At 46.0% G+C, this 26,413-nt stretch overlaps 7 protein-coding genes across 7 annotated transcripts; 3 read left to right on the plus strand and 4 right to left on the minus strand.

Moving 5' to 3' along the window:
- Window positions 1–604: 604 nt before the first annotated feature.
- Window positions 605–895, plus strand: PAAG_04883 (hypothetical protein; the record flags this gene model as incomplete). Its single annotated transcript, XM_002793308.2, has 2 exons — window positions 605–709; window positions 809–895. The coding sequence occupies 2 exons, from the start codon at window positions 605–607 to the stop codon at window positions 893–895; spliced, it is 192 nt and encodes a 63-aa protein (XP_002793354.2).
- A 1,683-nt stretch (window positions 896–2,578) lies between these two features.
- On the minus strand, window positions 2,579–4,263 carry PAAG_04884 (CCR4-NOT transcription complex subunit 8; the record flags this gene model as incomplete). Its single annotated transcript, XM_002793309.1, has 2 exons — window positions 2,579–3,595; window positions 3,688–4,263. 2 exons carry the CDS (start codon window positions 4,261–4,263, stop codon window positions 2,579–2,581), a joined length of 1,593 nt encoding a protein of 530 aa, XP_002793355.1.
- Window positions 4,264–4,794: 531 nt separating this feature from the next.
- Window positions 4,795–5,186, plus strand: PAAG_04885 (hypothetical protein; the record flags this gene model as incomplete). Its single annotated transcript, XM_002793310.2, has 2 exons — window positions 4,795–4,892; window positions 5,033–5,186. 2 exons carry the CDS (start codon window positions 4,795–4,797, stop codon window positions 5,184–5,186), a joined length of 252 nt encoding a protein of 83 aa, XP_002793356.1.
- Window positions 5,187–5,985: 799 nt separating this feature from the next.
- Window positions 5,986–7,521, minus strand: PAAG_04886 (ribosome assembly protein SQT1; the record flags this gene model as incomplete). Its single annotated transcript, XM_002793311.2, has 1 exon — window positions 5,986–7,521. One exon carries the CDS (start codon window positions 7,519–7,521, stop codon window positions 5,986–5,988), a length of 1,536 nt encoding a protein of 511 aa, XP_002793357.1.
- A 1,305-nt stretch (window positions 7,522–8,826) lies between these two features.
- On the minus strand, window positions 8,827–10,959 carry PAAG_04888 (4-coumarate-CoA ligase; the record flags this gene model as incomplete). Its single annotated transcript, XM_002793313.2, has 5 exons — window positions 8,827–9,156; window positions 9,221–9,543; window positions 9,631–9,793; window positions 9,883–10,539; window positions 10,684–10,959. The coding sequence occupies 5 exons, from the start codon at window positions 10,957–10,959 to the stop codon at window positions 8,827–8,829; spliced, it is 1,749 nt and encodes a 582-aa protein (XP_002793359.1).
- A 3,760-nt stretch (window positions 10,960–14,719) lies between these two features.
- On the plus strand, window positions 14,720–17,458 carry PAAG_04889 (hypothetical protein; the record flags this gene model as incomplete). The annotated part of the gene is made up of 7 exons (XM_015845404.1): window positions 14,720–14,819; window positions 15,094–15,376; window positions 15,436–15,563; window positions 15,620–16,481; window positions 16,594–16,636; window positions 16,697–16,876; window positions 16,931–17,458. The coding sequence occupies 7 exons, from the start codon at window positions 14,720–14,722 to the stop codon at window positions 17,456–17,458; spliced, it is 2,124 nt and encodes a 707-aa protein (XP_015699630.1).
- A 2,227-nt stretch (window positions 17,459–19,685) lies between these two features.
- PAAG_04890 (CNH domain-containing protein) lies at window positions 19,686–25,398 on the minus strand (the record flags this gene model as incomplete). Its single annotated transcript, XM_015845405.1, has 3 exons — window positions 19,686–20,435; window positions 20,525–20,788; window positions 20,863–25,398. The coding sequence occupies 3 exons, from the start codon at window positions 25,396–25,398 to the stop codon at window positions 19,686–19,688; spliced, it is 5,550 nt and encodes a 1,849-aa protein (XP_015699631.1).
- Between the last annotated feature and the right edge of the window lie 1,015 nt (window positions 25,399–26,413).

Consider the following 26,413-nt stretch of genomic DNA (forward strand, 5'->3'; position numbering starts at 1 on the left):
TTGTACTCGAAAGGCTTACGGCTCCTATGTTGAGCTTTTCTCCCTGCCTGCTCTTTGTTAGACGAGGGCATGAGGGTTTTCAGCAGCCCAGATGAACGTCAATTGTAGCTATCGCTGTCCCTGAAAACCGACATGAACCTCCAGAATCTGCTTAAAGGGAAGAGTCTGGTGGTGTCTGAGAAGGAATACACGTCTCTGTGGCAGTCTACTGATATTCCGCCCTCCACGAATAGACAAAGTGCTCTACCTGACTGGTTGACAAGAATTCAACGCAGAATGAAAAATATGTTGGGAATTTTACGGGAGTTGGGCTCGGCTCATGAGATCAGGCTACCTTCATGAACAGGGATTTGGCACTTGAATGCAACTCTGCTGAAGAAGAGGAAATGCCGACTTTTCTGCGGTCGTTGAATTTTCCCTGAGGCCATTTTGAGATATGTGGTCTATATTAAATATAAAAGATTTTTATGAAGCTCCCTTGTTTAGAGGCAGCAGAGCAAAATTAATTTGATGATGTGAAAGATAGTTACTCATCCAGAACCCATATTTGCAGTGGCTCTGAAGAAAATAAAACCTGGAATATTTGACTTCGGCTTCATTGTCGATGGCGAATACGACGGGGACATTATCTACACCTCGATCCATAACCGTAACGGGATATGCGGTTGGAAACTCCACCAGCAACAGCACCGCTATACGGGCGCCCTTGGTAAATATGATTAGCCTCCCCTTTCCCCCTGGATGTAGTTTTGTATTTGTTTTGCAATCACAGCCAGGCACACTAACATAACGTATCCTACGCCTACAGAGACCGGCACAACCATGGCTCTCCTCCCGGAACCAATCATTAACAATTGCTACTCCAAAATCCCCGGTTCCACAAAGTCTCAGGTAACCCAGATGTTCTGAATGGTTGGATATTCCCGTGCAACGCAACTATCCCTTTGTTTTCTCTCATAGTTGAAAATGATTATATTGCTACTATTCCACCAAAACACACGACCTTGCTACCTTTCTCTGGCGGCGAGGGACACGTTTATATGTTTTGGTAGTATCTAGACGGTAATTTATGACGTGAGTTTTGGGGATGTGTTGTTCAAGAGTCAGTATGTGGTTTTTGATACAGCAGGGCCGAGTGTGGGGTTTGCAGGGCAGCGGGAAGAGGTTGAAGAGAAGGGGGATTGGGCGGATATGGATGCTTGAATGTATAATGTTTGGATGGCCGGCACCTGTTTATTTTTCATCTGGAAACTCTCCTGAAAGTTTTATCTTACTCTTCTTTTTAAGGTTTCTTTTCAAAAGGGTGCGGAGATGGGGAAGTAGAATCGACCTGGTAGGCCAATTGCTTGAGACGCTCAAGAACGATTGGAACAGAAATATAGGAAGTCTTATGTTGAGGAGAGAAAAAGGGAATGGCGGTAAATAGGTGATACTTGAGAGAGATAAGTTATGGGCTGGAAATGACGGTGAGGGGAAAAATAAACGAGTTTATGTGCAGTCGAGTAAATGAGGGCAAGCTGGTAATTGCCTGTTGACCACCAGTCGCAAGATTTTTCCTACTGGTTAAAAATTGAAATGGACCCCTCACGGCAACTAAAAAGAAGCTGGAGCTTGGACAACTCCCTGCTGTGATATAACTACATCCCTAGCGAAGTTAACTAACTGACCAAGTATTAGTTAGCAATATCAACAAGATATAAAAACAAACAAACCGTAACTTAAGGATTAAGAAAAGCCACGTCTCAAGTAATGCACAATGGCAATAGCTTAGAGAATCGCCAATATTGTGGCTGTGCTATCGTGATCACTGATAAGCAAGCAAATGCGAAAGAAGATTGAACAGAAGTTGGCAATCCGCAGCCTCTCGAGGTCGGGATAATTTGTCCTTTTTCCGTTTAGCTTAGATTGGTTGGTTCGGGAATCTCAATCCAGGTCCACATATGTAAGACGTCAATCCCAGTGGGTCACTCCTCCGGGATACGCTGTCTTGGATGCCCGAAATTCGGTTAGGATGGTTGGGGAGGGTTGTTGTGGAACATCTGAGGGGCGGGCAGATCCGGAGAAAGGGATCCAACCTCCATCTCGTAAGAGGTATCATGCCATGCATGTCAAGGCTTGAAAATGCTTTCCAAAATTTCTCCTATAAATGAGGTTTAGTGCGGCATCGTGTCCGGAGGTCAAATCTGCTCCAAAAAGTAAGAATCGTATACCAGGCACGGAGATAGTCAATCCGAGACGGCAAATGGTATGACAACAATAAAGAAAAGTGTGAAATCCACTAAATTGTAAACCCCAAATATAAAGCTAAAGAAGACGGCTAGAACGCCAAACACACTATATACACATCAAAATAAATCTGAGAAGCATAGAACAGCAAGAGTGAAAAAAAAGGTAGACAACGTATCGATAGCCGCGCAATATAGAAGATGTGGTAACCACATACCCATGTGAATGGGGGAATAAACGAACAACTTGTTCCCGAACTTTGTCCCATACGTCAAAAAAGTTACCCTTCCCTTTTTGCAACTTGCCTAGAATATACGGAAGATACGGAAGAAACACTCTTTTATCATCTTGGTCAAGATTTGCCAAACTGGAAAGTACCAAACACTCCTCCGCCCCCGCCAGGAGTTAATGTACCAACGTTAATCTGCTGCGTCTGAGCTGCAGGCGTTTGAGCATTCGTCAGCCCTGCGTGGCCCGTATTTGGTGTACTTGGTGTGCCTGCATTGGAGTAAATTGTAGCTCCGTTGAGGTTTGGCGTTTGGTGGGACTGACTAGCGCCATGGAAAGGCACAGCGGCTATCTGCCCATTCAGTCCCCAGATCTGGCCTGAGTATTTACCCTGATCAATCGAACCATTAAACACCAACTGGCGCATTTTCCAGAAAATTTCGCCGGTAACTAGCGAGTCTGATCCAGCTTGGTGTGCAATGCCAACCCGTTTTACGCCTAGTTCATCGGCGATGTCTTGAAGGCCAGATTTTTGGCCAAGATTTGCAATGATTTGAGCTGCTGCTTGGGTGAGAGGGGAACCGTTGACGGATTGGTTGCGACCGGCGTGCTTCATAAGGTACTTAATATCGTAGAGGGATGGGAAGAAGATATTGAGGAGTTTGTGGAATTCTTGTTCACCGTCGGGTAAGGGTTTGCAGAGCATAATCTTCATTAAATACCCAAAGTCATAACCCGAATGGAAAGAAATCCAGTGTACATCATCCACAAGAACCAATCCGGATGTCATTAGAAGCGCGCCAAAATCGTGTGGATCAATGCCGTTCTTCTCGTGCATGGCAAAGTCGATTCCCGCTTTGGCTAGCATGCTGGTGGACTCTTGCGCATACATGTCACCTTCTAAAGAGAAACGGAAGTTGAATTGCCACGTGCATGGCGCTGGAACGACGTTCGACCCATACTGGACATTGCCATCAATCGGGTTTGCGGGGGGGACTTCACCATCTTCCGAAAATAATGTTATCCCCAACTGTATCATCTTCAAAAGGTCGACATTACAACGCAACGTTTGGTAATGGTAATCTGCTTTTGTTGTGAAGCTACCCATCGGCCGCGCGACGATACCGGGGAATTCGGTATCCTTATGAAAGAATTGTCAAGTTAGGTCGACTGAATTCCGGCGAAAAACGGTGAAGATTATGTCAAACAGCTGCCTGGACAAGAAACACTCACCATGCTGATATAGGGATATCTATCCACCAAGGACCTCAGGACCTGCATCTCTTGTGCCAAATTGTGTTTCCAAACGTCTCGTATCCTTGAATTGACGGCTGCACCCTTTCCATCCACTGAGAGACGATTATCGTGACCGAGGTGCGCCTGTTGCGCCTGCTGCTGCTGCTGCTGTTGTTGTTGCTGCTGCTGTTGTTGGTGCATCTGAGCTCCTCTGACAAACCCCATCTGCGCCGCATGGCTCGCGAGCCCTGTTCCACCTCCATCGGGGATACTAGCCGTAGAAGGGCCAGGAAATCCCGCTACACCCATCCCATTAGCTCCAGGTAAGGCGAAAGGATTAATGTTTGAGTTCGCGTTCGCAGGACCAAAGCCAGGATGGCCTCCTAAAGAAGGAGGAGGCAGGCCAGCATTTGGCGTCTGAGCATGCGTGGCGTGGTGTTGCTGCGAATGTTGCTGTTGCTGTTGCTGTTGCTGTTGCTGCTGCTGCTGCTGTTGTTGGAGATGGGTCTGCGGAAGATGGGGAAACTGGCCAGCGAGTCCTGATGGCGCGTATCTACCGACGGGCGGCGGCATAGTGCGTTAAGTGATTTAGAAGTGTCAAGCGGTGAGGGGGGAGTCGAGGTAGAACAAGCATGAAGGTGCTGCCTGGGCCGACTTTTGGCAAGTCTTTAAGGCCGGAGGCAGGAAGGCTTTTGGCAGCAGCTGTCTCAGCGATACGAGAAAGCGGGAGGGGTTTGAGAGAAGCGAAGCTGTAGACAGCGTAGCTTAAGAGATATATCTATCCAGGCAGTGAAGCAGTAGTAGAGGAGTTGTGCGGGGCCCTGAGTTATCGATAATTATACTTAAAAGGCAAAGTTACGTAGCTGTTCAGCAACATGATATTCACGCTAACCATGTTGGGTTAGCACTCACGGTTTCTCTTCAGTCATCAACTTAAACCTTCGAACATCGTTCAGTCGCACTGCTCATGAGTTCCCACGAAGGAGAGCATTGGACCACTTGAGAAAGAAAACATAGTTGGTTTTTGCCACTTGTTAACAGATACTATCTGTCTGCCTCTTCTTTGATATCCTACTCGTCCCCTCCCTTCACCAATTCCCAACCATGGCTCCTGCAAACCCCACCGGCTTCGACATGAAGACCTTCAAAGAGGCAGCGAACCCCCGGTCTTCCTGGGCCAAAAAGGATCCTTGGGCACGACAGTAAGCTCCTATTTGTTTTCCCACTGTCAATTCTTCAATAATTCGTCGAATTTCCTACTAGATCTATACGGGAACGCGGACACGTCTCTATTGCGGATGATCAGCAGCAACTAACATCCCGTTTTCCCCTTTTGTCTCAGTGAGGCATGGCGATACACAGGCCCCTTTTCGCGATGGAACCGATTCAAGAACGGATTTCCCGGACTAGGGATAGCCTCTGTTGCCTTTGCTATCTATTGCGGTTACGAATATGCATTTATGACCCCAAAGCACCAAGAGGAAGAACACCATTAGAGCTACCTCTTCCCCTTCTTTAACATTCGAATCGATGCGAGTCGTGCGAACGGGGGCATTTAAAGGAAGATGAAACATGTGGGGGCAAGGATTGCCATTACCCGGACATCCAGCAAGGACCATCCACTCCCCACTCCGTACCTCCCCCTGATTTATGGTGGTAGTCTTCAACAGGGCAACTTAAAAAAGGGAAGGGCAGAGAATTGGTTGTTCTGGGGTTCAAGAAACCTGAGATAAATAAAAATCTTTTCTGGCATGTACATACATACATAGATTTATTTGGGGAGAGGCGCCACGGTATTTTCGATGTCGACTTTCTTTTTTCACTGTTCGATATATTTGTTTCTATTTATTCCTACAACGAAAAGAACTTTACCTTCCCCCCCCCCCAAAAAAAAAAAAAAAAAAAAAAAAAAACCGTTTCTGTGACCGGAATACCGAATGGTACGGCCTATTCACCAATCAAGCAGCCGATTAGCATTCCATCTGTTTCATGGGATCTCCAAACATATTGCACGGTATACACACTATGGAAGGTGAAGATGGGGCAAATTGCATGTCTGCTTCGCTAGATTTGAAATACTAACAGAGACCTCTTTAGCTTCGTAACTCCAGTGCTCTCCATGGAGTAAATATAATCTGGAATACGCATGATGGATAACAAAAGAATATGTAATGTCATCGTAAAACTACCGACGGTAGCTGTGCCATGTTTATTCTACATATGCAAAGATCTGATTTTAAAACAGCAGTTTTCCGGTTTGTTCTGCTTCAAATTATTTCGATATAACTCATAACCCTATTCTTCAAAAACTAATGCAACGCCATCATCACCCGCCGTAACAATCCTCTTACACCCCTCACCTCCCTGTACAAATCCCAGGATTCCTTCAGACTGCTCCCCCTCCTCATTCTCAGTCATTCCCAAATGACCTCGCCATTCCTTCACTAGTCCGTATAAAGAACCTAAAGTACTTCCACGCGCATCCCATCGACGCACCACCCCATCCATACCCACTGACGTTAAGAGGAATGACCGATTATTGCCGCCTATGGTACCGAACACACTTCGCTGAGTAGATGGTGTTTCATCCCGCACAAACTCAACCTGTACAACAGCTGCATCCTCGTGTGCTGATCGAACATGGCGTCGTAGAGCGAAGCGGTTGGCTGTGTCGAAAAGAGCAATCGACCCGTCAACGGAGCCAGCAGCAAGAAGCATCAACGGCGGAGAAGAAAATGATAATGTCTCCACGCTGTCCGTCTGAGCTTGGAGAGAAGCGAGGAGTGTACCCGCACTGCCACCAGTGGTGGGCACAGAAGCAGCACGTTTGGTGGTTGACGACGGAAGACGCGGAAGCCCAACGACTTTAATATGTCCCCCTGCACCACCAACTGCGGCAAAGGCACCCGTAGGCGCGATGGCGATGGAAAATAGCCCACCCTCGACGGCAAATCGTTGGTCTTGAGCCGTCAGTCCGACAACGACCTGTGTACCAGTTGACGAGGCAACTCCGGCAGCTGCAGCGGCACCAAAGACATCGTAGACGTAGAAGCTCCCGTCTTCCGAAACGGTGGCCAGGAGCTTGCCATCAGGCGTCCACTTGCCAGCCGTACATGACTTCTTATGGTGGAAAAAGCAAGAAACCATTGAGATTGGTGCTGTCTCACCCAGCTCATCGATTCGGTATACCCATACACTCCCGTTACTGGCACCTAGCGCAATAAGGTTTTTTTTCTCTTCATCGGCCCTGCTCCTGGTCGAGGGACATGTAGCGACCCAATTTATCTCCTCCACCTCCTGTACCTCCGCCAGAAATTTCCACGATAGTGCTATTTTACCAGGTGTCATATCCTGCCATGCACGCAGCCTCCCATCCAATCCCGCAGTCACCACATACTGCCCCAACGGTTCCGTGAACGCCACCGCATTTACAGAATCAGTATGTCCGCCCAATTTCGCAATGATAGATAACGACTCGCGCTCCCCCCTAGGCTGCGGATTAGACTCGTAACTCTTTGGAAGTAGCGGCCTCTGGGAGGCAGAATTGAATATGTATGCGGTATGGTCGCCGGAGCCTGTGATGATGATGAAAGTGTGAATGGGGTGTTGGGCGATGGAATAGATAGAGTCTGTGTGGTGATCAAAGTGGGCGCTAGAGTCGTTTTGGAAAGCCATTTCTTCACCGCCGTAGTCATCATCGTCGAGGTCGTCCATGGGTTGGTCGTCGTCTGCGGAGATCTCTTCGGCGGCGTCTCCTGCGTCGAGGAATACCTCATCCTCATTTTCATGGTCAAGGTCTTCGTTGGGGTGTAAAGGAGGAGGGTGGGACATGGTGTATGTGGCGACGGAGGATCAGGCAGAAGGAGATTGGAAATTGGGAGGAGGGGTAGGGAGGGGTAAAGCAACTAATTGAGGGGCTGAAGTGAGATGTTGCGGGGGTTTAGTTGTTCATCCTCATTTATTTCAACTATGCGGCAGAATTCTGCGAGCAATGCAGCATAGATTCAGCAACTATGAGGATGGTTAGTATTTATAAATATTTCGGTACATGTGAATAGCGGAATTTGCAATAGTACTTAACTACAAAAGAAGATGAGAGAACAGCGTCGGTTCTGTTGTATGATCGATCTATGCATTTTTTCCGTTCTGCTGGTTCCGACCTGAAGCTCTGAGACTCCAAATTTTAAGATTAGTTAATTAGGGCTCTGGAAATCATGTGATCGAAAGTTGGTTCCAACGTCGTTCATTTGATCCATGCAACAACAGAATTCAATATATACTCCGCATGTCTTTGGATATCTGCTGGCAGTTTCCCTGTCTCATTTCCAGAATGAAAAGTGTTTGTTCCTTTGCCAAAGGTTTCGAAGTTGTTCAACGGGGATTCCTCTTCAACCACCTCCTCAGGCTTATTGGTGTACAGACGGAGATTCTACCTGAGACTGCTTCGAAGCCATTGTCCTTTTTCGCGGATAATATTGGGGTTTCTATGCCATTTTCAATTCGAGAGGAGAGTGATGCATTGGACCGTGGTCACTCTCCGGTTACCATCCAGTCGAATAGCGGGATAATACTGGCGGCTCAGTCAACCTATTATTTCTGATGGTGGCTTGCCATTTCATTTCCTATTTCTGGTTTTTATTTTATTTTATTTTTTTCACACACAAACATTGGAGTGGGCAATTGGGCTTCCCGTCTGATAAGTCGTACTCAAATTATTTGTAGTCTGGAGGGTGACCAACAGCGAACCCAGTCTTAGCCCTCCCCTGAAGTTCCCTGGGTGCCGTTAATAAGTAAGTTTATGATGTGGCTGGTGCGCCTACCAGGGATCCTCGACTTTTGAGGCACATTCTCGAGGTGCCCAGGATTATCTCTGTCTCAATCTCATACGGTCATCAATTATCGACTTGGGCATTCCCGTAGCATAACTAATGGGCTTACAGCAGGGGTAAAAAGGCACAAACACAAAGACAGGAGAAGTTCGATAACACATGAATATATTTATTTAATATGATGCTGATACTGCATTACTTCTCCTAAACATCATGACGCACCAGGTACTTATTTCTTCCCAAAGCAGCAGTCACTGACCTAAAAATGAAAACCAAGAGGCCTAAAAGAGACGAAAAGAGAAAGGTATTACAACTTCACTCCGGCTTTCCTTCTCGCCTCTCTCTCCCTATCTCTCAGCAGCCGTCTCAAAATCTTACCGCTCGGGCTCTTCGGTATAACGTCGATGAATTCCACTCCCCCTTTCAACCACTTATGGCGTGCCTTGTGGTCCTCCACATGCTTCTCAATTGACCGGATGGTAGCCGCGTCATCACTACCCGCAGAAGGAGATTTCACAACAAAAGCCTTCGGTAGCTCTCCTGCAATTTCGTCAGGGACGGCAATGACTGAGCAGTCGGCAACGTCAGAGTGTGAGAGGAGGTGCGCTTCCAGCTCCGCGGGAGCGACTTGTAGACCCTGTGCTAGCATTTAGGAAAATGACTTTTGAGTTAATATGGCAAGGGAAGAGAATATAACGTACCTTGACTTTGATAAGTTCCTTTATCCGGTCGACAATAAAGAGGTGCTCGTTACCGGCAGGCGAGACACGGAAAACAGCTTCATCACCCGTGCGCATCCAGCCGTCCCGGAATGTTTCCTTGGTTGCCTCTTCATTGTTTAGGTAGCCTAAAGCGACGGATGGGGAGCGGACAACAAGCTCGCCCGGCTGGTCGTAGCCGGTTATCTCCTCCCCATCGGGAGAAAGAAGACGCGCTTCAAATCCTGGAATCAGCGAACCAGAAGAGCCCAGGAAGATATCATGTGGACTTGTATTAGACACGACAGTGGATGTTTCGGTTAGACCTGAATTGATGTCAGTATTCACGTCGGCAGTTTGATAATTGGCAAAACGAGGGTTTTTTCAGGCCGGTTGCTCAGATCATGACCTACCATAGCCTTGTCTAATTTTCCATGATGGCTTCCAAGTCATAAGGTCTGTAGCGGTTTCAACACCTAGAGGCGCTGCTCCAGTAAAGATGCTGGTAACAGAGCTGAGATCGCGTTTGTCACATGCTTCTTTATTTCGGAGCATAATTATGATAATTGGGGGAACCTAGACGATGGACTAAAATTAGCACTCTAGATGGCAAAGTGCCGACTTTTTGGGCAACAAAAAGAATCGGAGAGACAATGAGGCCATACCAAGTAAAGTGTTGAAACTTTGCACCTCTCAATAGCACCGAGGTACTGTGTAAAATCAAATTTCGGGAGGATAACAACTTGGTCACCACGGTAGGGACCCGAATGGCAAATAACGACTAATGCGTATATATGGCTTTGGGGCAATAGACCCAGAATGACATCCGTGTAGCCTGATTGGGATCCGGAGTTCTTCAAGGTTTTTCGATACGGAACCTCATACTCCTTGATCTGTAAAGTATTGGCAATCACATTTCTATGGGAGATCATCACCCCTTTTGGCAATCCGGAGGTTCCTGACGAGTAGCAGAGGAATGCAGTTTGTTTGACACCCTGGCCCGGCTGCCAGTTAAGCTTCTCTAACTTCGGCAACGAGTACCCGTCTTTAATGAGTTGTTCCACGGTTATATATCCATCTGGTGCTTTTCCACCACCGGGAAATTGAGAAGGAAGATCAAGGAGGTAAACACGGCTTTTGGGGATGCCAACATTGGCGGCAGCTTCGAGGGCGATAGGGAGGTTGGTGGCACATGTGAAGAGAGATTTTGAACCGCTGTCTTTAAGTTGGTGAGCGAGTTCGGGAGCGGAGTAGGTGGCGTTCGCGGGGGAGGCAATGCCGGAGCAGCGATGGATGGCCCAACAGAGCGTCATGTAATCAATCTGTATATTTCATCAGTTACTGGCAACAGTGCACCGAGAGGTTTTAATTTGGTAAGATTGGCAACCGTCCAAGGCAAAATATATGCGCTTCTGCAAAAGGCGAATTCTCAGGAAAGTGAACAAATTAATATCATTCCTGCATACCGTGTTCACGCTGTAGATGCAAGCTACACGCTGATATTCTGACCCATTGTTTGGCTGCCAGTCAAGTTCCTTGCACAGAGATCGCGCCAGAACATCGACTCGTTTTGCCACTTCCAGCGCAGAGTAAGATTTCTTACTCAGGCCGCAAACAAACGGATGACGTGAGTATTCCAGGGGATGACGACCATAACGTTCCTTGAGCATGAACTCGGAAATTGGGATGGCATCTGGGGGCTCTGGAGCTGGGCCAACCCATTTTGGCGGAGTGAAGACCATCACGATTTACGGGAGCGTTAGTTCGGCCTGAAAGGGAGGTGATGAGAAACGGAAGTTGAAAATGTGATCGGAGATTATTGGCGATGAAGTCTCAATATAGTTAAATCTTTTACCCCACATTGGACATTGGGAGAGGGACAAACGAGAAAGATTGAGTGGAGAGAAGCGCCTGATCATATTACAAAGCCAAAGCGGTGTGGATCGTCGTCGTCGGTTGTTCGGCTTGACGGAGTCCTTTATTTAGTTAACGTCCCGTTCAAAGTTCCGCGGCTTGGGTCTTACTGATTTAGGCATGGGCTGTTGTAGTTAGTTAGCTATCACGATGAGTTACTCCAATATGATGCCAATAATAAGTACTGTCAACTGATGGGCTGCCCCTGAGCTCTCGTTCCTGATTCCCGAAGCTTTGACCGATCGTTTCGGCTCAACAAACTTTTTTAGTGGACTAGTTAAGTTTCCCCGGGATATTTCAAACTTTCGAAACCAAAACGGCACCTTGCACCTGCAATCTATTGCAGTACGTAGAATATGCTCAGCTATTGTCGGCACACTGACAATCTCATAGTTAGCTAGCTGCCCAACAGGGTTGTAGAGCCCGAGTCTCTGTCCTCAAGCACGATGAATATGACGTTGCTGGTTATTCAAATGTAATCGGAGCAGCCGATATTGGAGCCCGATTTCGGATAGATTTCCCAGCAATGGACAGGAGGGAGTGGGCACGGAGCCCACTCAGCCCACAAACACCGCGTAATGGGGCTTACTAGACAAGATGAGTGCCTAGGTTCTCGGGTAACTAAACTATCTGGATGTTGCGTCGTGTTCCCCAGCTCAGCTCTACAATCAACAAAGTGGGTGTGCCTCTAACAGGAATACCCTCTTGCCCAACAAAACTCTGCTTTCCAAGGATACTTATGTTCAGAGTTTAGTTACAGAGCTAAGGAGAGTGACTAACTAAATTTTAGTCCCCGGTATATCCACAGATTCTCAGATTATTACCCTGTTTTTGTGGATCATATAATGACTTATTTTCAGCTACGATGAGGTGAAGAGAAAGTATTGAGATGTGTATCTAAATTTAAACCTCCAACATTCTTGATCTCTAAGGTTTACCATATAAAATTTTTATAATGTCTCAAATATTATGGTTTGACACATCTTCCTTTTGAGACTGGACATCCAATTTCGAGATGACTGGAGAAAGGATAGTCAGGCGCAGAGAAGCGGTTCTGGACAACCAGACGGTTACATTCCTTAAGACTCCAGAAACTCCCTTAACTTTCGCTATTTCATGGACTGCAAATATACATCTATCTCATTCTCCCTGCCAATAATGCTCCCTCTGGGTGCCCATCGTATACATTAAGGAGAGCAACATGAGCGATTTAGTGGCGATATTTCAAACATCAGTTGAAGGACAAAACAGTTTTAAAATGATTCCTACTATCTTATTTCATGCTGAAATGTGTAACCTATGTGATCTTTATCATTTTAGGCAATTTTTAAGTTGATCCCTTTAAAATCATCTTTATTCTGAGACTATTTCAACGCACCTTTCTTCTGAAGAGTATAGTCATAAAATTTCTATCTGTATATTGAGAGTATATCCGCTGATGGCAATTATTACCTAGCAAATGAATGTTAAAAGTCAATTAACCATCCTGTCAAAGGTCTCCTTAATTGCAATCAACGATTCTTAAATGAGACAATGTCTATTACTCCTGCTTTAGATAAGCCACTTGTCACAGAGTTGGCATCATGCATAGAGAAGTTTGTCTGCAGTCATCTCATTTTCAAGACAGCCAGCCTTCGTAGTATGAAAAATATTTCTAGGAAAGCAGAATTATTTTTCTTCTTTTTATCCCTTTCCACGAGCCATCAAGGTAAGTTGCAGAGAAATAATTGAGAATATTTGGCCTCCACATAGCCCCCCTTCATAAAATCTCTTTATTTGTAATTTCCGCTCAAATATGTAGATAACTCTGCTTGTCATCAGCCTTTATCAATGCTTCTTATGTTCGTAGGATGTATTCAAAGAATTTAAACAGCTTCTCGACCATTGAGAACATTCTGTATGCTTTATGCCGCTGTCAAGCCAGTCTTGCTCTGTTTGGAGGCTAATTTTCCTTTGTTATCTCCATTCAGCAGCAGTGTATAATTGGGTGGGTTAAATTTTTCCTCTTCGGTGAGGGAGTAGAGACGTGTATAGATTTAAGAAGATCCTCGTTTATCAATGCTCGATGCTCCCGGTCCTTGTTAGTCACTGCTTAGCTTACATACATACCCTTCCCTTCTGATTATATCAACCTTATTTTATATTCCAATCTCCAATTTTCCTCTTTTCTCTTGATTTCTTTTATTGGAATTTGAATTTTGTTTCGTTGTTCTTTTCTTACTTCATTTTTTCCAATTTATTTGAAGATTTCACCTTTGACGGCGGTCTTCATGTTTGCGATGACATCATTATCTGTTGTCTGAATGTTGTCTCCAAGATAAGGTTGCCAAGCTTTTATAGTCCCTGCCAAAACTCCAAACCTTAAAAACTTACCAGAAGTTTATTTCTGCTCATTCTTCTTTCCCCAGGCATCGCTAATACATGCACGCTGAATTCTTCTTTTGGACACGAACAAATCTAACTTATCCCAAAGCTATGTTTACGATTTGCTCCCAAGTCAGGCTTCAACCGATGTCACAATAAAATGGCTGTTCAGTCACCTGAATTCTCTCCGGAGTCTCATTAGTATCGGGTACAATTCCACCATCCATGCTGCCCATATAATGGGGCACCTGTATGACTTTCAGATCCCCATTGAATTACGTGCTGCATACTACGGGTCCACGGGTCCCAAGTTCTTGTACAATATGAAAAATGGAATTACTATTTCAGTTTACATTCAGCTATTACAAAACAAAAGCCAATATCTATCGACTGTGTTCGAGAATGGAAAGTTAGTGTCGCTTCCGCTCTCCGGTACGTCCGCCAACGTTTTTGCAACCCATGGTACTAGGATATATATGACGAATATGAGAAATGCGATTTTCTCATCGGGCCATTCCTCCTTCGACCTGTCGGTTTCTCCTTCATATTGCTCAAGCTGCACGAAGATATATATATGTTATCCATCAACACCCCCACCGGTCACGGTTTGTTTCACGGACAAGTTCTTGACCCTGCCTATCCCAGCATCTTCACGTTGTAGCAACTCGTCTCCTCCATGGGCCTTATTTTGTCAGGTCAATTTCATGGGAAACTGTTGTTATAATTTTATGCGCGATTCGATTCTTCTCTTTTCGGTGGTCCTTGCAGTCGATGTCTGCTAAAACCATTCAGCAAATATTTGGGAGCATCGGAGATAGATTCAACTCTGGTTTCGTAAGTCTTTTTCATTTTTGGATAAGAATTATTTACCAACTCTATCACCTTGGTAAGAAGCATGTCGTTCCCAGAATTCTCCGTTATTTTGTCACTCGACTTGCGTTACGACATTATTCGACCCTTCTTCACCGGCCAGTCAAATTTCCTCAGGCACTGTCATTCCCTTTTTTCCCTTCCCCGTTATCTGAAGAATATTTTTTTGGCATTTATCGATTTCTGGTTTGACGGGCTGACTTGACTTGTTGCTATTTCCCTAGCAGTTGTTCTAGGCATCCTTTGGAAGTTGATTACGGCACAGTCATCAATCTAAAACGGAGTGTCAATTAGACTCACTCACTCGTGGATCATAATTAGTAATTTATTAGGTCTACGTCGTGTGTTTGCAATATGAAGGCCGAGCCAAATAATGGAATTGTACGAAGAGCTTTGCGCCAGAGGAATGTTGTGGGCGTGGGCACGATTACCAAACCTCAGGAAGCCAAATCAAGTATGTTATTCCATGCCTTAGCTTTGTGTAAAATTGCATATTTGTGCTTACTTCTGCTATTCTTTTTACTTCATTTATTCTATCTTTCGTTGCCATTTTGCCATCACCTCCCTGCTTACTCATTCAAACTGTTTAATGCCAAGCAGATGAGAAACCTCATATATGCAACGTTGTATTCCTTTATTTCTTTATTTTAATCGACAACACGGGCATTTTTACCGCAACAACTTTAGCATACTGATATTGTGAGATGCTATTCTGACCTCGCTTTCAGGAGGTATTTCGTTATCGCGCACTCAAGCAAGCCCAGATCTGCCTATTTCTAAAACCTCAACAACGGCATGCACTACGCCCATACTGATTACCGGGACAGCTCCACCATGTGGTTCTCCACCAGCGTGGGCAACAAATCGACCGGAACTTTGTGATGCTCTACCTTGGTTCCGTTCGCTGCAGGGTGGCTGCTACTTTCTTGATGGTTACTGTTGGGGATTTCTCGTCGATGCTGACAGTGGAAGCCAGGCATACTTAGACGATGAAATTATCATTACTCGAATGTAGGCTGATGGTACTTTACATAGTTTGTTTCCATCCTTTGACTAATGAAATATTGTAGTGGAGGTGGGTGTGAAAAGAACAAAAATGGCGAATTGGTTCAGACAAAGCCGCATACCGGGTCTGGAACCATTTTTGATGCTCTTATGAATTCCATGAAGCACGATATACCAGTAGGAATGATCATCGGTAAACACAGAGAACTGTATGCATTTTATCAATTATTGGGGCTCATGATTCTCTAGGCAACAAAAACTCTATATGTCCTACGAAGGTTCCCCATCGATACAATGTGATGGACTTTTTTCGAATCACCAACATTTGGTTTGAGAAAGTAGACAAGATGCCGGCTGCTAGAATACGGTTTGAGAAGCTGGATCTAGATAGCAAAAGCTGGTGGGCTCCGGAAAATTCAAATGATCCGATTCCCATACGTCAGCGTACTTCTATCGCGCCGATCGATGGCCCAACCTGCAAATCGTGCTCGAGTACAAGCCCTCGGGTTTATCAGGAGGGCTGGATGTGTCTGCGGCCTTTCTGCAATCAGTTCTGGCGGGTGAACGGATCTTCGCCATCGAAAACATTGACCTACCACCCCCTATTTCTGAGGATGAGGACTCAACAGAAACAGCCGGTTCGAGCTCCTTGTAGTCTGGTCCCGGATCTACTTTCTACATTTTTGAAAGAAGACACCGACCTCACATCGGCACGTGTTACATGGAAAGGAATTGTGTGTCCCAAGTGTAGACGATGCATTTCCAGAAAGTATTGGAGAGGGTGGATTTGCGAAACGGAGGGCTGTGGCTTTCAGTACCAATTCTCTATGACTCGAGTATCGCTGAGATCCGTGCTTCCAGAGCTCGAGATGGGCCCTGTTGGCCATCGGCTCCCACGCAAAGGCAAAGAAACTAAAACAGCTCCAGTGGTTCATTACATGAAGAACTACAGGAAAGACATGTTCGAGATCCCTGGTGTGGGTCTAATTACGCATTTTGCTGCTAATAATACAGTTAATTTTCGCGAAAGAGGCCCAAATGATCTCTTTAAAATGTTACAGGAGGAGGATCTTGGCCTACGACGGTATCCCCTTCAGCAGAGCGTCGGCATGTGTCTCCCTTACGAAATTCTGCTTCCTCTCTAGCTGCTTCTAAAATGCCATCATTCATAATAACCCACCTCCTAATTTGAGTTTCGATTTACTAACTTTATTTCTTCCGAGAATAGTGGCTGGAACTCTGACTTCGCACTTTGCTGTTAACTATGTAAGTCCCCCAATGTTTGCTCTCGTCTGCATCTGGTTGTTTTTCTTACATGAGAAATAGGGAATGCCATATAAATACGTTGTGAGTGTCGATTCTAGGCCTTTCAACGCAGCTCCCTCCGTAATTCTTGCTGCCCTCGGACGTCTTACTTGGGCTACCCAGAAGACTGTGAATGAAGATGAATTTCAGAGGCCTAATGAGCTGTTAACCCTGGGATATTTTGAGGACATGTCAATCGGGGTAAGTCAAAGACATACGTTGGCGGCGTTACCCGCGGTTAACGTCTGTTTTCAGTATCATGATGACGGGGAGTCGTCTCTGGGACCAACAATCGCCACACTTTCTCTAGGTGGAAAAGCGACCATGACTATCCGCATGAAGGCCAAATACTATCATGGGTGTAGCAGAGCAGGCAAACTTGTTGTAGATGATCCTGTACTTCCTGGCTGTCTGATGTACGAACAAAGAGTCGAGCTTCAGCGGAAGCTTAAGGATGGCGAGATCTCTTTATCTTATTATGAGGACAGCCTCCAAAGACTCCTGCAACGAAAGACGAAACGAAAGCATGATGAAGAGCAGATGGACGGAGTCAACAAAAAGGAATCTTCTCCATTCTGCGTACTACAGCTTAATCACGGTGATATGGTTGTGATGCATGGTCCTAATTTGCAGAAGTATTACGAGCATGCAGTCGTTCCTGAAGGTAAACTTCGCTTTGCGATGACCGCAAGATATGTGAAACCGGATCAAGTTGATTCGTCGGAACACTGGAAGGGAGACTTTGTCCCGAATCCTGAATTCGATTACGCCGGAGACGAATAATTATATCGTAATAAGTATCTTCGTTTACTGCGGTCAAACCCAAAGCTTCCAGCGCGGCCTGACTTGCCTGCCGATTCCGAACGTGATTCTTTCGTTACATTCGGTAAAACGCAACCAGGCCTAAGGATAAAATTGCATGACCTGTAAACGTTGTGTTGGCAATGTCCCACTTGCCAGCTTTACATACCCCGAGAGTCAGAAATGGATTGGAGGGGCTTGGAGGAGAATGGAATCTGTGCCTCTGAAGCGGTATCAGGACGCAGAGCGACACACCCAAGATCAGCTGACATGGATTGTGACTGGTGATGTAATACATCGTGAATGGAGATGCACCTGTCATGTCGATTTATCAACGTTGACTCGAGATTATTATTCAAGCATTTTAATTCCTTCGTTGCCGCTGAAGCGACTGCAACCACACTTTGCTGTTTGAACACTGCCAAGAACTGCCTCGAACTCTCAAAAAGAAAACCGCGACAAAACATTTACTTATTTGCCACATCTTGGATATTCCCGTCGTTGACGAACAATGCATTCGTCAATAAATCAAGTTGCGGGAACATATCTATATATGTCTATATATCGCTCGCTGGTAGATCACTTTGGCCAATTGCGACATATTAATATAACACTACGCGTCGCCGTTCTCCCTTTCGCAAAATGTCCTAATCAACGAACAACCTGCGCAGGAACAATTGGGTTGTAACCCTGAGGTCACTCAACGGACATGTCAGGATTCCTGGAAAAGAAGACGTGACTCGGGGAAGCGGCTCCTTTATGGGAAGACCGTTGAACCACGAATACTATTCTCTATGGCCATGTGAGGGCTTTCCAAGGTTTTCGCTATTCAATAGGCACAGAGCCATTTCCAAGGTTGGGAGTGTCACTATTGATACAGAGAGCAACACCCTATTTCCACGAAATTCGCACTTTCAAAAAGAAAAAGTCCGCATCATGGGACTAGCATCAGTAATCCTATCCCACAGTCCTCGGAAGATTTATCTTTTGAATCACCAGAAGTTCTGCCATGGTATCAACCCTTGTGCTGTAAGATAAAAGTTTTATTTATTTTTGAAAGCATAATAGCTAGTTATACAACACTGTATCCAATTCGCATATAATATAACATTAGTTGAATTCCATCTGAATTTCCAAGGTGCTATGGCACCGCAATCCAGTTTAACGATTACTTACGTACGCCCTATATCCCCTTATTGAAAAAGCCAATAACTAACAACTGAAAGACTTAGTTAACAGTTAAACTATTTCATCTATATCACCAAGCCAATAACCAAAATAATAGAATGTAAATGGTTTTGTATTTGTATAAGCGTACCTGACTCCTTATTGACCGGAAACCCGACAATGGCAAACTGAGCAAAAACCTCTTTAAACAAACCCTTCGTTCTCGAGATATATCAAATGAGGAATGAATTAGCTGCCATAGCCAGATCTAACTTATCCAGGTCATCCTGGTTGCTGCTCTGCAACTGGAAACAAAATGACTCGGTCAATAGATAGGCTGTTGTGTTTTCAGCCGGTTGAACCCCACTCTCATGGTATTTCGGGCGGTAGAGGAATGGAGGGACGGCACAATCGCTATTCATAAATTATGCTTGTGTTGAAACTATTTGGATATCTGTATAGCTGTATTACTAGCTAGCCTGTGAATTGTGAAGTATATATAAACGGACTTGAATATAGCCCTTCATAATGACAAAGGCTGAATCATAAATAAGATAATGACCGTAAACTGAAAACCGTTTGCTCATGGGTAACGTGGAGTATACTTTGCCGCAAAAAGATGTGATATATATAACCAAAGAAATAGGGGAAAAATGAGCAACAGAAAAATTAGGAATGAGAAAGAAAGACATTCAGAAATTGAAATTGAGGGTACGAATAAAAATGTACAAGTAAATATAAAGCAAAGAGGGTAGGTAAAATGTAAATTAAGCAAATAATGTTGAAGAATGGAAGCACGACACAAAAAGATTCGCCAAACCGCCATAGGCGAAGAAAACCAGAAATAGCGGGTTATAACACCTCCAAAAGAAGAATCCAAAATGAAAAGAATACAATAAAAATTAAAGGAGCAACATCCGGAGAATACGTGAAAGTGGGTATAGAAACACAAACATACATTTTTGTTAAGAAAAGAAAGAAAGAAAGAAAGAGAAACCAACAAATATATAACCTGAAAATCTTAAAAATCCCCAAACGGTAATCACTCCTTCAACCCATGGTTTTCGAGTAATTCCACAATAATTTGACTACGTTCATGTTCAGGGTGCTGCATGCAAATCTTCACCGTTCGCCCAGAAGTCGAAAATCCAGTTGAGAGGCCTAGGCCATTCTGCCCGCTTAGCGGGTTTACAGCAGCGGCCGCCTCATTAAAATTCGTTGGTGACGAGCTACTCATGCCACCAGATCCATTTCCGCCATCGTCAAGAAGCGTCACATTGCGGCCAGCGATAACCTGCCGCAGTCGCCCGTTCATAGCGTTGCGCACTTCGACAAAGTCCTCGTTGACAAGAATGAGAAATTTTCCGCAGAGGCAGGCGGAGATGGCGCGACCGAGAAATTCCATAATAACTGCACGGTTGACGTCGCCGTGATTATCAACGTAGACGGCGCAGTCAACGAAGACGACGAGGAAATCGGTATCGCTGAGGCGGAACATGCCTAATGGCCGGAGATTGCTAATACGGCTACCAATTTGATTTAGACTTGGCTGCGCTTCGGGCTGTTTGGATTGGAGGCAAGGGACAGAGTATGGTTGCTTTTTGTCTAAAGTGAGAACCTCGACACCTCGGGATGTCGAAATGGCAAGTGAAGAATGGAAAAGGTTGATGCTATAACTTTCTGCCGGGATATAAAATTCATCATAGTCACGGAAAAAATCGGTTTGGCCACGACGTGTAGGTAGGAATCGTGGACGAATTGAGGATGACTTTTGCAAAACAGGTTCAAGGGCCTAATGCGAAGTTCAGCGATTAGAGAACCAGTTATATCCATACGCGCATGGCAAGGACATTTGATGCAAAAACAGTTGGACGATAATACCTTGAAAGTGGACGTAATCCCATCACGTTTCTTATAAATCACAAGAGCCCTGTCCTTCATGCGGCCAGCAACAAAGAATCCAACTTCTCGATTACCTGATAACTTTTGTGGAGCACGCCTTTGCGAGTCGCTTTGTGCGTGAACCCCACTTGGTGGGCAAACAACGTCAAGGTGGTATGCGATTAAAGATTTGTCTGCAATAAGGAGGAACAGGTTGAACTCCTCGAAAACAGCCATCTGAGTTACGCGTACTGTGGATATTGCCTAGAGATGGGGATGTTAGCTAAGGTCCGTAAACACGATATCATTTGGCTAAACTGCGAGACTCTAGTACTCACCTTCGTCCAACCTCTAGAATCGTCGTATTCCGAGATATACACGCCGTAGTCTGTCCCAACAGCACACATCAATCTTCCATGCGGTTGTTGAAACACAGTAGCACAATTTACGGAAGCTCTGCAGATTGGTAATGGCCGTGACAGATTTCCTTGGTACCTAGCTTCAACTTCACGTATCGCTCGATCCAAGGGAGTGCCTGTGATTACGGCGGTCTTAGGTGAAACTGCGTGGTCCGGATATGCAAATGCGGAGTCCGAAAGTACACGAAGTTTGAAAGGCTCCGCATTCTGAGCATGAAGAGACTTTGCATGCTTTATTTTGGCCTCAATAATCTTTTCGCACCAATCCTGTCGGCTTTGTGCCGTGGGTGCATAAAGTGTGTACACATCTGGCTGGCCAAGATGTTTGATTTTGAAGGGATATAAAATTTTGTCATCTCTCTGGTCAAGAACGGAAACAGGAACAAGAGTTTTGGAAGAAGCGGTGGAATTGGTAGACGCAGTGGAAGAACTCGTGGCAGTATGTGTTAAGTTCCCAGGGCCAGGGCTATTGCGATCCGCTGGAGAACCTAGTCTACCGGCGGGAGTCGAAACTGCAGTTATCCCCCTAACAGAAGATTTCATGACAGGGTCATCATTCGTACTCTCGAGGGTTAGAAGGTCCATTGGTATTGGCAGTTTGGATACATCATAGAACTCTTTTCGTGACGCATCCCGAGAGACGACAATTTTTGCAAGAATTAGATACCGATCGAACAAAATTGCACGTATATCAACCCAATTAAACCGCTTTGTTCGCGGTCGCTGGAGATCCCCTTGGAATATGATCTCCAAATGCTCAAGGTTAAGTTGAAATTCCCCTTTCAACTCCGGCCTGAGCTGCAACTTCAATCCTAGTTCCTTCAGGTTCACGGTCTTGGCCATATCGCCAACTTTTGTGTCGCATTCAGCAGCAACAGCTTTGATTTCTTCTATGGCCTGGATTAAATTGGTCTTCTCTTCGCACTCTCTTTCCATACTTTTTAATACTGTATTCAAGAGGAGGACATATCGCTGGATCCGGGTGATCGGAGCCTTCAAGAACGTGTCCCAACTTAGTCGGTTAGACAGCTTATTTTCCCGGGCCTGGTTTAAGAATTGCCTGAACAGGATGTTTGTTTCAGCCTCTCTTCGAACAAGATAATTTGCATTGGGAAAAGTCGCTGCGTAATCAATATAAGCAGCCCTTGCTCGTCGAATCCACTCGCGGAATATGTCACTGAACCCAACAATCCATGGTCCTTGTTCCTTTTGACGATATTTCAACTGAGCAAGTAAGTGATCTTCGTTGACCTTCTTGACAGCATCCACTTTTCCAAAAACATCGTTTGAAAACTTTTTAATGCGCTTCGGGTTAACCACTGGAGGGTTAAATTCTGCAAGCTGATCACGATACAACATTCGCAACACATCCAGCTGTCCAATATACGCGTCTTCCGTCGTAACAATCTCATGGAGGATATTCTGTCGATCGATTTCCTTTTTTGAATGAGTCTCGAATATTTCTTTGCCTACTTTGTAGAATGTAGCCCAATCCTCTGCCTTTTTCTCTGGTTCCATTTCATGCATCTGGAGATTAACCTTCTTTAGAGTTCGCATACAATGATGAGAGTAGCAGCGGCCAACAGATTCACCTTCCTGTAAATGCAGTCGGGACGAATAGCAGCCTTGACCACTAATTTGCCAGAAGACGCCCGAGAGGGTTGAAGGCCCGAATTTAACCCACTCTTCATCTTTAATTAACACACCTTCATTTAACATATTTTTCACAATCCTATCGCCCAAAACTTCCGCATCAATAGTGTTCATGGTGGGAACCTTGTGAGTAAATAGTGCGACAACAGCGTCAACTATGGCCTGTTCCTTAAGGTCAGTCTCATCTTCACTCAAGTCCTTGATCCACGCAACTACAGCACTAAGAGCCCACGGTTCAATGCACTTCCGGAATTGTTCCGTTGACAATTTCGCGGGGCTAAATTTCTTACGCCTTCCGGCTGGTATGGTAGGCAGGTCGAGCGTAACAGGTGTCGCGCCCGGCGAATCATATGTACCCTGTTTCAGCCTAATTCTATCCGCATCCGTTTTCGACCTAATGATCGGATCAGCGCGAGGACTATTCGTATGGGTAGAAAGAGAAGTTGACCGTGGAACCGCCGACGAGGGTTGAACAAACTCTTCTGGATGAGAGGGATAGGGAGGTTGTCCATAGGAATTAAATTGTTGCCCATGTGGTTCGCGGTTCCGATAAGTACCTGCAGGCATCAGATGCGGGATAAGATTTTTGCTTGCCACAGGAACAGGTGCGGGAGGTAGAGGCCTGGAAGACATTCCTGGATGAAAGAATAAATCCTGGGGTTCGCCTTCATCAGTAGTGTCGCTCCCTGAAGTGGGCCGCGTGCCTGGCCTATTCATAGCTCCCTCATCACCATCTTCGAAACTCATCCTTCTGTTATTAATTGTGGGCTGTGCGAGACCGCCAATACCAACGACATCCACTCGTGCCGGACTACTATGGGATGGGAAAGGGTGAATGGAATCCTGGTCCATGCTTGGGTATTCATAATTATCCGAATTCGTCCCGAAGTCGTCCGTGGATATATCTGAACTTCGCAGCGAGCCAGAAGTGGCGACAAGTTGTCCAGTATCAGGGCTAATGTTGGGGTTATTATCACCATAGTGCAGGTGAGCGTCGTACCCTCCCCCGTATAGGCCCATGTCATGATGAGCATAATCACTATCGCTACTCGATTCAACGTGGGCGTTGGGAGTCGAAGGGAGACGGTCATGGACGAGTCCGAGAGCACTCGCCGTTGTTGAATTTGCGGTTCGGCGAGCACTGAAAATAACATCTTCCTCCTCTGCCATTTGCAAGGCTGCCAAGCCAGCAGCAGCTTCGGCATCGTCCTCCTCACTATGTGCATCGTAGTTAATATTAAGTCCAGGTCCAACATTGGCAATGTGAGCATGACCGTTCGTATATGAGTGATGCAGGTCTGGAGATATATGAGGATGCGGCGAAGCGGAGAGTGGTGAGGGTCGGTCAACGGTAGTTCCTTGGCATGGTTGATTATGGTAGGTGGTAGTTCGGGGGCTTTGTCGTGCACCTGCCGGGTGATTTTCTATCACTGCACCTTCAATTGGTTTCATAGAATCCCCATAACTAACATCAAAATCCCCTCGTCCATTCCGCCTGTCCACTACAGATGTCGCCACTTGCTCTGTCTCTGTTGGCGGCCCCGGTAAAGGCCTAGACTGTGGGTGGCGATTCAGTGTATCAGTTCGCCTAGGTAAAATTTGGTGTGTCTGGTGAACAGGGGGAGTTGGAACTAGGCCACTAGCCTGATACGTTGCAGGCGATCTATCATCGACAGAAGAATGAGAGGATGGCTGATGGAATGCTCCTTGTACAAATGTATTGTGTGGAGGAGGATGAGGGGAGGATGGTAGAGGTTGAGAACCCTGGGCGTAGAGCCTTCCTGGAACAGCAGGTGCAGGAACCTCGGCTGCATATATATCCGTAGTGTAAACAGCCTGGGTTGTCGGAGGTGCGGTAGTGTAAGTTGACTGAGGAGTGATGAGAGATACGGACGAGATTGGCTGAGAAGTGCTGGCCGGATAACCGTACTGCGAACGTGGAGAGGTATCGATATGCTGAGGCGACGGATACCCAGGCTGATACGCGTTCTCATGATTTCGTGGAGGTGGAAGTGGAGGTGGAGGTGGCAGTAGCGGCACATGTTGCTGCTGAGGAGTAGCCTGAGAAAATTGGTACTGCGAAGACGGGGAGAAACCATACGACTGAGCGGGTGTTACCGGCTGCCATGACGGTGTTGGGGAGGTTTGATACGTGGCTGAGGGAGGAGTTTGATATGCAGCTGGATTGTAATGCTGATAGGCCTGGCTATTGTATTGCGTATTGGCAGTGCCAGTGGGTACGAACGCCTGAGGATTATATCCTGGTTGTGAATGAGCTGCCGGAGCGGGATGTGCGAACTGTAGGGGGTTATAGGCGGGTTGGCTCGGAGAAGTTGAGGGTGGGGATTGATAATGATGTTGATATCCCGCCATCGCAGACGAGTTATGCGAAGACTGGCTGATCACTTGTTGTGAGGTCACAGACAAATGTAAGCTCCCTGATCCCAGATTATTTGTTGTGGCGCTGTTCACACCTCCGCTCGAATAACCTGCATACCCACTGCCAGGGCTTACTTGGTCTGCTTGCCCTACATAGCCCGTAGTTGCGCCGGCATGCTGTCGACCATGGAAGTAAGTTTGGTCATCGCCAGCGTCGAAACTCGTCGTCCGTCGCAATGGGACCTGAGGCTGCTGGTTGGCTAGCGGGGGCGCAGGAACATAGTGCGCGGGATATTGAAGGGGATGCGATAGCGGAAACTGATGCTGTTGTTCTTGTTGTTGGCGCTGGTGGTACTGCGGTGCGGGAGACGCGGGGAGGCCAGGATACTGCTGTGGGCGCTGGCCGTTTTGTTGGTATGCCATTTTGAAGTTCTGCGGGACTACTCCGCAACCCTGCTTAAAAATTGACCCAAATCTAGGCCTCAAGCAGAGGCTGATAATATGAGCCTAGCCAAATGGAGAGTTGAATCCACAAACATGAGGGTCATAGGGCTCCTTGAACGAATGGAACGAGATCGCGGAAAATATCAAAGGGGTACAACCATATGTTAGCATCACTACGCCAAGTCAACGACAAATAATTAGAGCGTAACGGTCATGAAAACGTTTTAGAAAAAGCAGAGGTGAGCCGCCAGGACGACCAGAGGTGTGAGGGAGATGGGCAGTATGGTGTGGCATGGACGAGAGGGGGTGGGTTGAGGAGGCGAGGTCCTGGTCGAGTCAAGAGTCGAAGTCGAAGTTGCGGTGATCAACGTTGGCTAAGTCAGCAGCGACGGGGTTGAGGGAAACCGCGCCTTCAGAGCCTCATGCAACGACATGCAACAACATGCAACAACACCTCCACACAACAAACCCCGTCAAGGTACAAGAAGAAGCATAAACTTTTGACCCAATATCTAATCGCTCATGATAGTTATAGGATGTCTGAGAAGAGAGCGGGCGGTTGTTTCTCATAATTACTTGTTGTGAGATGTTTCTTTCTCAGGGGTTCATCCTGTGTTCGGTTGGCGCAAGATAACTATCCGGCCTCGGAGGTTAGTTAAAGAGTCCGAAGGGGGGAAAAGCAACGAGTTGGTCGAATAGTCAAAGTAGTGAGTTGCGACCAAATCCTGACACGGATTGCGCAACGCTTTATTTGACCAGTTACGTTTGCTCCAATCTCATTCCTAATAATATTCAACCCAGGCGACCCGGCTGAAATATAACTACTAACATGTATTTTAACTACTCGACTGAGCATCAGAAACTCAGTTGGGAACATTAGTTATGGTATTGGTTATAAGAGTCGACTTTCGGAACCCTCAAGAACCTCATCGCAACTGCATGATTGATATGAAGCAGCATGAAGTCGCAAAGGACCTCCTGTGCATTAACCATA

This window comes from Paracoccidioides lutzii (assembly GCF_000150705.2).
Source record: "Paracoccidioides lutzii Pb01 unplaced genomic scaffold supercont2.12, whole genome shotgun sequence".
Lineage (NCBI taxonomy): Eukaryota > Fungi > Ascomycota > Eurotiomycetes > Onygenales > Ajellomycetaceae > Paracoccidioides > Paracoccidioides lutzii.